This window comes from Thamnophis elegans, chromosome 11 (assembly GCF_009769535.1).
Source record: "Thamnophis elegans isolate rThaEle1 chromosome 11, rThaEle1.pri, whole genome shotgun sequence".
NCBI lineage: Eukaryota > Metazoa > Chordata > Lepidosauria > Squamata > Colubridae > Thamnophis > Thamnophis elegans.
In genome coordinates, this window is record NC_045551.1 from 13,362,695 (window position 1) to 13,374,680 (window position 11,986).

General features: G+C 36.4%; 1 protein-coding gene across 1 annotated transcript in view; it reads left to right on the top strand.

The window, feature by feature from the left end:
- The window catches only part of KIFAP3 (kinesin associated protein 3), an 81,211-nt gene extending 69,713 nt beyond the window's left edge, over window positions 1-11,498 (top strand). The window contains exons 18-20 of the mRNA XM_032226678.1: window positions 243-432; window positions 2,729-2,828; window positions 10,707-11,498. Of these exons, the coding sequence (XP_032082569.1) occupies window positions 243-432; window positions 2,729-2,828; window positions 10,707-10,818 (402 nt within the window). The 3' untranslated portion in view covers window positions 10,819-11,498. The remainder of the gene's footprint in view (window positions 1-242; window positions 433-2,728; window positions 2,829-10,706) is intronic.
- The last annotated feature ends 488 nt before the right edge of the window (window positions 11,499-11,986 follow it).

The window sequence follows — 11,986 nt, forward strand, 5'->3', positions numbered from 1 at the left end:
GTTTTAACATTTTGACAGTTAGTCTCACAGGCAAAATAAATTACATTTAAAACCCAAATTCTGGCACCAGATGTTCAAATAAGAAATTAATTACTGCTTGCTTTTTGTTTGCTCTTTGAGTTTGATCTTCTTCTTTTCCGCTTCCTCATCTTCTTGCAATACTTTTCATATAGTTTTGAAGGCAAGGATAACATAGAATGCCTTTGAAATCTTAACATTAAATTTCTAAATGGTCAAAACAGGAGTATGATGAAGAGTGGGCTAAGAAGATACAAAGTGAGAAATTCCGATGGCACAATTCTCAGTGGCTAGAAATGGTGGAAAGCCGGCAAATGGATGAAAATGAGCAATACCTGTATGGGGATGACCGTATCGAGCCCTATATTCATGAAGGAGATATTCTAGAAAGACCTGATCTTTATTACAGTGCTGGTAAGGCTGACACAAAAAGCAGCATACATCTCTCCTTCCCATCCCAGGCTTCTTGAAGTTGCTTCTCAGAACAGATAATGCAATATAGTGCATTCCTCTCACATGCATGTTTGATATCAATATTAAAGTTATCAAGGCAAGAGATTTTTTCTGTATATATTGACAAGCAAGGCTCGCATAGGTTCTGAGGACTATTTTGTCAATCTGGTGGCAGAGGCTATACTTTACTTGGAAGAAGTTTTTAAAAGTTTGCTGGTTTGAAGGGGTTGAAATAGATTAATAGCCTATTACACACAATACAGGTAGTCCTTGACTTACAACCATTTGCTTAGTGATTGTTCAAAGTTACAATGGCAATGGAAAAAGTGATTTGTAACCATTTCTCACACTTAATGACCATTGCAGCATTGGCAACTGGCATGTATTTCTGATGGTTGCAGTATGCCAGGGTCATGTAATTAATTGTAGCAAGAAAGGTCATAAAGCTAAAAAATCACTTAACAAATGTTGCTCTTAGCAACGGAAATTTTGGGCTCAATTATCATAATGCCCACAGATACTTACATGTAACGAAATGCATGCGTGCATGCATGCACATATACCTGGGTAATGCCAGGTCTCTTCCTTCCTCTAGCCCCACTTGATGCAGCTTCAAATTCAGAGAATTTAAAACTTTTTTGGAATAGGATATAGCAACATTCCTTAGGTTTGAAGTATTTGTAATTTCTCCTAAACATTCATACTTTCCCTTCAAGCTGATTGCTTTTTAAAATTATTAGCTACAATTAATTACTGTAATAGAAGGCACAGAGATGCTTTTGATTGCAGCAGCATATAAATATATTCAGTAAATAAAAATCAAATGGATCAATAATTAAGATATGTGAGATTGTATCATATTTTGAATTTACCTACTCCATTCCAGTCTATTTTAAAAAACAAGGCAATTTTAGAGAATAATGATATTAAATTAGGAGTGAATGGGTAGAAGAAGATCGATGCCCTGTAGCAATTGCAATTCCTAGCTCTGATCTAAATTTTATAGTCATATACTCTTGAGGTCTGCTTAACTTACATTCTTGCAGCATGTGCCTCTCCAATGGGATTTAGAAATAAATAAACATGTTTCTTCAATTTATGATGCCATTTACATCTGGTTATAAAATAAACAGATAATAAAACAGAGAAATTTACATGTTTTCCTTTGTATTTTTTTTAGTGTTGTTACAATATGCTTGCATATATTTGCTTGGATTGGAGAAGTCTTCTTTAAACAATTCTGATTTTTATTTGCATCTGTTTTATCTGATGCTAGCTTGTTGTCACAAATGCTAAAACAATTGCTACTTGAATTTATCAAGTAATATTTCAGTTTCAAATTCCCATTTGAATAGAAACGTATAATGAACTCTGGAGTGTGTGCACTTTATGTATATGTATGTATGTATATGTGTGAGGGTATATATCTCTATGTGTATATATAATATTTATTGTGTATGTGTGTATGAATATGTATGTTATTTATTTCAAAGGACATATTTCAGCACATATTAAAGTTGCCAAGAAAAACAGTGCAAATTGTTAACTTAAGCCAGTATGCTGTACTAGAATAGTTGTAATGTATAAATAGAGCGGCAGGTAATCCTTGACTTACAACAGTTCATTTAGCGACAGTTCAAAGTTACAATGGCACTGAAAAAAGTGACTTATGTCTGCTTTTCACAGATACCACCTTTCAGCAACCCCATGATCATTTAACAACTGTCCATGCATCAAAAGAGTTAAATTAATTTTTCACTTTGAGCCCTTCAAAATCCATGAATCCACTTCCAATAGTTTTCTAAAGGTTTGACTGAAAATATTGAGACAGTTCAGAGGTGAGTTGCTCCTAGTTTGGCCCGGTTCGGCTGAACCGGTAGTGGCACTTTGGCCTGGGTCGCAGAACAGGCATCAACCCAGGCTTACCATGCTCCCGAACCGGTTCCCTTACTGCCACTGATGTCGCTGCCATGTTGTTTTGTAGTGACCGTGCGTGCCCAGTTCACTGTAAATTGTTCTGTGCATGTGCAAAACGCATGCGAAGCGAACCAGTAGTAAGACCGGCAGCAACCCACCCCCGAGACAGTTATATAGCTAGTAGAAGTGACAGATCTACGCACTGACAATGTAGTTTTTCATTGTAGTACATGAAACTAATGCAACTTAGTAATTCCAAAATAAAATGACCCAAGTCTCTGCTTTTAACATTTTACTTTAGAAATACCATATTCATGCCCTATTTTTTCTTGTTTCATAGATGGACTAATAACACATGATGGAGCAATAAGTCCTGATTTCTTCAGTGATTACCATCTTCAGAATGGAGATCTTGTGAACCAGCATCCTTTCTCTGGCAGGTAAATTACTTCTAGAAAAAGCTAAGAATATATTAGTGAAATCAGAATTCGTACATTTCCAAACAAATCCTTTAGAATATGAAGCAGGGTTTTAGCCTGCTTCATAATGCCCTAGAGAAGGTTAGTAGCAGGGTACCAAAGACATTCTGACTGAAAACCCCAAAACCAACAATATTTGAAATAGCTTTCGTAGCTAAATTCACATATACCGTATCATAGGCTTTTTTCATACTCACCACTAGTCACTAATGATCCATTGGATATTTTGCTTGTCTTTATTAAAATCATTTTATCAAACAGAGAAACAAAGCTGATTGTAAAGTTCAATACAACAGAAGAAATTATGAAACATCTTTTATTTATAAACACATATGTGAAATTAAAAAATGGAAATGAAAAGGCCTAGGGATCTTTTAAAAAATTAAGATATTGTGACTCCCTAAAATAATAAACCAATTTCTGTCACCTCTACCCTTATACAAACAAAACACCTGATCTTATTGGGACTTAGAGTTGAGCAAAAAATTAATTGTACTACTTATTTTTAATTATACATTTTAATACACGTATCCCAGGAGCTCTCAATCTTTGTGGTGTCACAGCTACCCATTGTGGACTTGTGAGGGTAAAATGAGTAGCAAAACTCAGAACAAACTAGAATCATAAAGCTAGAAGGGACTTTGAAGGCCCTCTAGTCCAACTTCCTGCTCAAGGCAGCAGAACCTACGCCATCCTGCATGAAAGGTTTTCCAGTTTATTCCTGAAAACTTCCAGGGATGGAACACCTATAACTCTAGAAGGCATGCTGTTCCATTGGTTAATTGTTCTGACAAGAAATTTCTTCTTAGTTTGAAGTAGGATCTCTGCTAAACAAACTTCCACTCATCACTTCAGGTGCTTTGGAGAAAGTTGATCTTCTTTTCTCTGTGGCAACCCTTCAAATACTGGAAAGCAGCTATCAAATCACTCATAATCCTTCTCTTCATTGGGCTAGACATACCTAGTTCTCTTAGCCATTCCTGGAGTTTCGCCTCCAAACCCCTTATCATGTTTGTTGCTCTTCTCTGCACTCTTTCTAGGGCCTGAGCATTTTTTTTATCATGGTGACCAGAACTGGAAACAGTATTCCAAGTGTGTCCACTTCTTGTCTGCCCATGTCTGATCAATTTTTATTCCATTCTGTCTAAGGACTATCTTGACTTGGTTCCACCACAAAACCGCGCTCAAATAAACCGCGCTCAAATAAACCGCGTAGCTGACGTCATCAACAGGGCAACAACAGCGCGGAGACAGAAGCACGCTGTAAACGCTAAACCTAAAATTAACCCCTAAACCTAAACCTAACCCCCCTAAACCTAATCCTAAACCTAACCCTAAACCTAACCCTTAACATAACCCTAAACCTAACCCTTAACCTAACCCTAAACCTAATCCTAACCCTTAACCTAACCCTAAACCTAACCCTAACCCTTAACCTAACCCTAAACCTAACCCTAAACCTAAACCTAACCCTTACCTTAAGTTGAATCGGCTTGCTTTCAAAGCGCTATTTAAAGCGCCCTACTTTCTCCGCGCTGGCTGTTGTCGCCCTGTTGATGACGTCAGCGACGCGGTTTAATCGGGCGCAGCTTAGTCGAGCGCGGTTTTGACGGGTCACGTCTTGACTTGACTGTTCAGAAGCCCATGACAATTTTGCTAAAATTAAGATTCCTTCCTTCCAAGACTATTTGGGAGCTGCTGCCGCCATCACTGCAGTTCTTTGAAAACATTCTGCCACGTGCAAATATGTGATTCTGGATGATTTTCTTCAATAAACAAATGAACAAGTATAATATTTTTGTCTCATTTGTTTAATTGATTCTCTTTAGTTTTAGTATGTTTGTGGAAAACAGGTCATACATTAGGTCATATTTATGCAGAAATATTGAAAATTCAAATAAGTTCATAAACCTAAAAAACACTATATTTGTTAACAACATTCACACTATTAATAACTTGAAACATTTTAATCATAGTTTAATCATAGAAGCATAACTCTTGATTGTGTGTGTTAAATGGTGAGGAGTTTCTCTATAAATATTAAGTACAATCTTCTAAGATTTGATTGATAATTTTCAGTTGTAGACTATGATAAAAGTATATGATCTTTGATTGGATTAAGGTATTATTCAATAATAATTGTTTCTCTCAGTGGACATGACTTTCCATTTGTATTAATTTATATTAATGAAAACTATAGCAGTATTTATAATCTAGATACAGTAATTTTATTTGCCAAATTTGTAAGGCTGTCCAGTTCCATAAAAATTGAGGAATTAAAGTTTTAATTTTCTGCATGTCCCAGGAGAAAACTGTCAAAAACTGTTAGCTTTTGAAACTTAGCAGTAATTCCTATGGCCTTACTTCTCACTGAACTTCCTCCAGATGTGCTGGTAAGAATGAACCAGTTCTTGAGTTGTAAGTCATCTGGGCTGATTTAAACAAAATTTGAACACAATATAGAAGTGTTATTAAAGAAATGTATGCTTATATACAAATCTGAAAAAATAAAAATTATAATAAATGGGAATGGAATGTGCAAATGAAAACCTGTTTGTTTTAATGAGTTTAACTATGACCTTCTCAGTTTCAATCCAAAGGAAAGAATTCTGATTTTATTTTTATCCTCCCCCTCTTCCCAAAACTGCTTACAGAAGTATGTGAGACAGAAACAAGGAAATACGATGTTCTGAAGTTGACTGGTTGAAACCACTTGAATTAATGTGACAGCTCATTAAATAGAACAGTTTTTAGGTGGACTCTGTTTTAGTTTGCCAAAGTGATTTTTCTTGCAGGAAGTAGCCTGAAGGTTTATTTTAATTTCCAGACTGTGGCTTTGATCTCTCTGTTCAGTCACTTCTCAGGTTACATGGCCATTTTTTGTTCACTGTAGTAAATCAGCCACAGTTAAATGGAATAAAATTTCTTCCTTAGTGATCACTTGTTGTTAAATGCCAAGTTATGGCCAGAAGAATCCTTGGAGAGCTCCATATGGTAACAAGAGGGAAATTTGATTTAATCATCTTGTCTTTTAAAAATTTTATTATGTTTTTCTTTTTAAGGAAACTGTCTAACTGTATATCTGAAAATTCACTAGCATTTGTAAAGCAAGACTCTTAACAAAAGAGCTTTTCATTGATAATAAACATATCAGAGCATTTTTGAATAATTCCAAATTAAGGAGCAAGAGTAATCTTATAATTTATTTCTTGAGTGTTACCGGTATATACCTCTTGCTCCAATTTTTTAAAATTAGAGTATGATTGTTCAATTGGTGCAACATGGCTTTGACAGTGGGGGCGGGGGGGGCGGAGCTGCAGCCGGTGCAGCTGGAGCGTATTTGCAGTAGTGCCTCCCGGTTTTATTTTATTTTATCAATTTTTAGTACTCCTACTCAATTCTTTTTTATTTAATTAACATTTTTTGGTGGAGATAACAGCTTTGACAGTAGCCCAGCAAGAAATTTTACATTTGTTCAAATTTTACATTTCAATAAATTTCAAAGTAAATAAATGCTGATACAAACTCTGTAGGCTATAAAGTTGAACAGAACATTTTTCTGCAAATTTCAATATTTGTATGTAATTTTTACAGAAAAGTATGAATGTGACTGGTGCAAAAATTTGGACACTTTTCTAATTGATTCAGTTCTATTTTAACTGCATACGTGTTAATAAGGTTCTAAAATATGATTGGCTTGTTAGGGATAGTGTTAGTCTTGTGATGACAATTCCAAACTGAACAAATAATCTGAACTTCTTTGGTTGTGATTGCTGTTCTGTCTACTTTCAACAGTCACGGGCTGATCTACTCACTTGGCTAAATATATGGCAAACAAAAAGACTTCATTCTTGTAAAATGGGAGGTCTCTACAAAAATCTCTAAGCCAGGCATGCCCAAAGTCCGGCCCGGAGGCAATTGCGGCCTGTTTTCAAATTTTGAGTGGCCTTCAGCCTCTTCTCCCCACCGACTTAGACTGTTACGGCGTTTTTTCCTTCACCGCACATTAATATTAATGGTTCAAAAAATGTCAGGCTGAATGGTCGGCCCCACACATTTTCACCTCACCAAATCTGGCCCTCCTTGCAAAAAGTTTGGACACCCCTGCTCTAAGCAGTTTCAGCTAGTAATTTCAAATGTGAAAAACATTGTTTAAGAAATAGAAATTACGTGGGACAGTAAAAAGTCTTACCAGTGTCAGCCAACTAAACATAATATAGGCACGCATTTTCAGAAGGTATTATGAAAATTGTTAGTTCTTGTGTGTAAATAGAATATTAAGCTATAACCATCTGCCATTTCATTTTTTATACATACTGTGAAAAGATCTCTAGAATTTATATAGTTTGAAAAAACAACTTTAGATAATTTTCAAGTTTCATTTTTTATTTTCATGACTGCATACTGGCTAGTTATATATCTCACTTTTCATTCAGGTTGTTCATTTCTAAAAATTGCTCTGCATATTCACTAAGGTTTTGTAATTAATGCAACTTATGTTTTTAGAAAAAAAGTTGAAAACCGCTTTCTTGTAGATTTGAATCTTTACCAGCATGTAACTTAGGATATGAATTATTTCTTGTAATCTACTTATAAATGCTTTAATACATGTATGATTTAACATTGCAGAATGACATATATGAGCTACTGCATATGTAAGTCATTTGGAAATCACCAAAACATCACAAGCTCTGAACATTAAGACACTGCACTTAATTATTTACATGTTTCTTGAACTAAAAGGATTGATTTGATCATGACTTAATTAAAACCATGATTCTCTCTCCCTGCCTAATTAAAAATATGTTGAAGGGTAGTTTTGTGTAAGCTGAAATTGATTGAAACTGTCTGGAAAGAACTAGTGGTAACTAAAGAAAACAGCTTGCCATCTAGTGGTTCAAGAACAACTTCTAAATAAACAGCATTCTCCTTGTCTAGCAGAGAAATGCAATAAGTTAGGCACGCAAGTTCTACCATTAAGGAACATCAGAACTTTATGATTGCCCTTTCATCAGATAAGATAATTGCAGATAGGATAATTGCTTCTAGTTTTTCATTTCTTGGAAGATTAAAGAGGAAAATAACAGAATAACAGAGTTAGAAAGGACCTTGGCGATCTTCTGGTCCAAACCCCTGCTGAATCAGGAAATCCTCTAGTATTGGAACACCCACAATTTCTGTAGGCAAGTCGTTCCATTGATTAATTGTTCTAACTGTCAGGAAATTTCTCCTTAGTTCTAGGTTCCTTTTCTCCTTGATTAGTTTCCATCCATTGCTTCTTGTCCTGCCTTCAGGTGCTTTGGAGAATAGATTGACCTCTCTTCTTTGTGGCAGCCCTTAGATATTGGAATACTGCTATCATGTCACTTCTAGTCCTTTTCATTAAACTAAACATACCCAATTTCTGCAACCATTCTTTGTATGTTTTAGCCTCCAGTCCCCTAATCGATCTTCTCTGCCCTTTTTCTAGAGTCTCGACCACTTTTTTATATTGTGGCGACCAAAACTGGATACAGTATTCCAAGTAAGGTCTTACCAGGGCATTGAGAGCTGAGGTGGTGCAGTGGTTAGGGTGCAGTACTGCAGGCCACTTCAGCTGACTGTTATCTGCAGTTCAGCGGTTCTAATCTCACCGGCTCAAGGTTGACTCAGCCTTCCATCCTTCCGAGGTGGGTGAAATGAGGACCCAGACTGTGGGGGCGATATGGTGACTCTGTAAACCTCTTAGAGAGGGCTGAAAGCCCTATGAAGCAGTATATACATCTAACTGCTATTGCTATTATAAAATGGTATTAACACTTCATTTGATCTTGATTCTACCCCTCTGTTTATGCAGCCTAGGACTGTGTTGGCTTTTTTGGCAGTTGCAGCACACTGCTGACTCATATTTAAGTGATTGTGGCGCAGTGGTTAGAGTGCTGTACTGCAGCCACTTCAGCTGACTGTTATCTGCAGTTCGGCTGTTCAAATCTCACCGGCTCAGGGTAGACTCAGCCTTCCATCCTTCCGAGGTGGGTGAAATGAGGACCCAGACTGTGGGGGCGATATGCTGACTCTGTAAACCGCTTAGAGAGGGCTGAAAGCCCTATGAAGCGGTATATAAGTCTAACTGCTATTGCTATTGTCCACTAGGACTCATAGATTCCTCTCACAGTTACTACTGTTGAGCCAGATAGCACCCATTCTATATTTGTTATTTTGGTTTTTCTTCCTTAATGTACTGTTAATTTTTCTCACTGTTGATTTTCATTTTGTTAGATAGGACTCAGTGTTCAGGTCTGTCAAGATCCTTCTGTATCTTGAGCATCTCTTCTGAAGTTGGGCTATTCCTGCCAGCTTGGTATCGTCTGCAAATTTGACGACTTTCCCTTCTATCTCCTCATCTAAATCTTTGATGAAGATATTCAAGATTACTGGGCCTAAGACAGAATCTTGGGGTAGCTCACTGTAAACTTCCCTCCATGTAGATGCAGTTGCATTGAGGACTATACTTTGAGTGTGTTTGGTCAGCCAGTTACAAATCCATTTGGTGATGATGCTGTCCAACTCAGGGGTCCCCAAACCCCAGGTCGTGGCCCACTACTAACTAGGTTCAGAACTGGGCTAAAAAAGTGGTGGATGAGCATGTGCAAAGGGAGCTGTGCATGCTCACCCGCCGTTCACACGGAACCATCCTCTCTCTCCTTCCTGACAGTCTACAAAAGTGGAAAGGTTGGGGATCACTAGTCTAACCCACATTTTTCAAGTAGCAGGTTGTGATCTATTTTATCAAATGCCTTACTGAAGTCCAAGTATATTATATCAACAGCATTTTGCTCATTCACTAATTTTGTCACTTTGTCAAAAAATGCAATAAGATTTGTCTAGCATGATTTGTTCTTGACAAACACGTGTTGTTGGCTTCTGGTTATGACTTTGTCTCTAGGTGTTTACAGATTCCTTGCTTGATTATCTTTTCCAGGATTTTCCCAAGTATTTATGTCAGGCTGATAGATCCGTAGTTTCCTGGATCCATTTCCCCCCCTTTTTTGAAGATAGGAATTACATCAGCCCTTTTTCAGTCATCTGGTAGTTCATCAGTGCTGCAGGATCTTTGAAAAATATGGATCAGTGGTTCTGAGATCACATCTGCCAATTTCTTCAGAACCCTGAGGCATAAACCATTTGGTTCTGGTGATTTGAACTCGTCTAGAGCAGACATGTGTTCCGTTACTATTTTCTTGCTTATTTTGACTTGCGTTCCTAATCTGCATTTTACAATTTTTTATAGGTTAAACTGTTTTTTTTTCTTTTTCTGTAAAAACAGATTGAAAAAATGAATTAAGCAGTTCTGTTTTCTCCCTGTTGCTCATCACCTTCTTGCTACTCTATTTTCTCCCATTAATGGACCAATTGTTTCCTTGACTTTTTTCTTGTTTTTACATATTGAAAGAAGTTTTGTGTTGTTATTTTTTTTTACTTTTATCACAAGCCTTATTTCATTTTCAGCTTTAGGTTTCCTGACTTCATCTTTGTAGGTTCAGCTATTCAGATATTCATCCTTAGTTATATGCCTCTCTTTCCACTTTTTCATTATAAAAGTTGTATTACTCTGCAGTAATACGGTTACAGATGTTATAGCATTTTATCGTGAGTTATTAATGTCATGTATTGCATAACAACTTAGAAAAATGGCTTTGATTATAATAACAGCTAAATCAAACATAGTTTATTTGGTGTCTTGTGTACAATTGATATTAAATAATTTACTATTGTTTATTGTTTTTCCCAAGCCTTTTTGCATAGACAATGTATTGTAACTGTATTATATAATATGTTGACTGTGTCTTTTCTTTCTAGTGTTGCAATGGATGGATTTGGCCAGCCCATAGGTATTCCAAGCCGCCCAACTACTGCTTATGGGTATCGACCAGATGAACCTTACTACTATAACAACTTTGGATCCCGATAAAGAAATCTACCATATTAAACTTCCTGTACTGTTGAATTGTGTCTTAATTAGGGCATTTTTTATTGTCAATGCATGATGCTACTGTTTACATGACTGTGATACATGTTTGTTGTTGCCCCAGGAAAATGTTAGTAATTCAAATTCCCTTCCTTCTCCATCTATGCATTATTTCTGTTGGTCCCCCCCCCCCCCCCAGATGTTGAAGTCTATTAACTGGAAAGTTAATGTTATGTATATTGAGCAATTAATTTAATTACCTTAAAATAGACTGGGTGATTGTTAGACTGTACGTCCAGGGTCCATGAGTTAAATAAATGACTTTTTTGTTTTTGAATAAAAAATTAATTGATGTATAAAAGATATAACTGGTTTATGCTTTATAATGTCTTTGAAAAAACTGAGTAATATTCTTAGTACCTTTCCTTTCTGTGAGATTTTACCCAGGATGTGATAAGTTGTACTGATGCCATTTCATAGCACAGATGTGATATATATTTTAAATTGAAAATCAATTGAAATTTCATAATGTATAATGCTGTTTGCAAATTGTAGGATGAATTATAACTTTGGTACTTATCCTATATCAGAAATGTTCTGCACAGTAGCCAAAAGAAGCTAGGGATTCAGTTAACCTTAACTTTTTTTCAGGAACAGTGATTAAATAATATAATATACAGTAATTTTAAAATATGTAGAATTCCTTTTTTCACCAACTTTCCCAGCAATATTCCATTATAATTTTTTTTAATTATCTAATTTCCCTGGAGTCAAATAACAGCAAACAACTTTGTGCAAGCACATATGTAGGGTCTCTGCACCTATTAACAAAAACACTTCAGAGACCGTCTAGATCAGTGTTTCTCAACCTTGGGCACTTGAAGATGTCCGGACTTCAACTCCCAGAATTCCCCAGCCAGCATTCGCTGGCTGGGGAATTCTGGGAGTTGAAGTCCGGACATCTTCAAGTGCCCAAGGTTGAGAAACACTGGTCTAGATCACAGTTTTTCAAACTGGCACCTTCTAAATTTGTTGCAATTGCAACTCCTACAATCCTAGCCAGTTTTGGCACACTGTCTGAAAATATTCATGGCACTGAGGTTGGGGAAGAAGTGCCTCGGATGTTCAGTTTTGCATTCATTCTCTCTAGAAGAGTAGTCATGTATTGTGA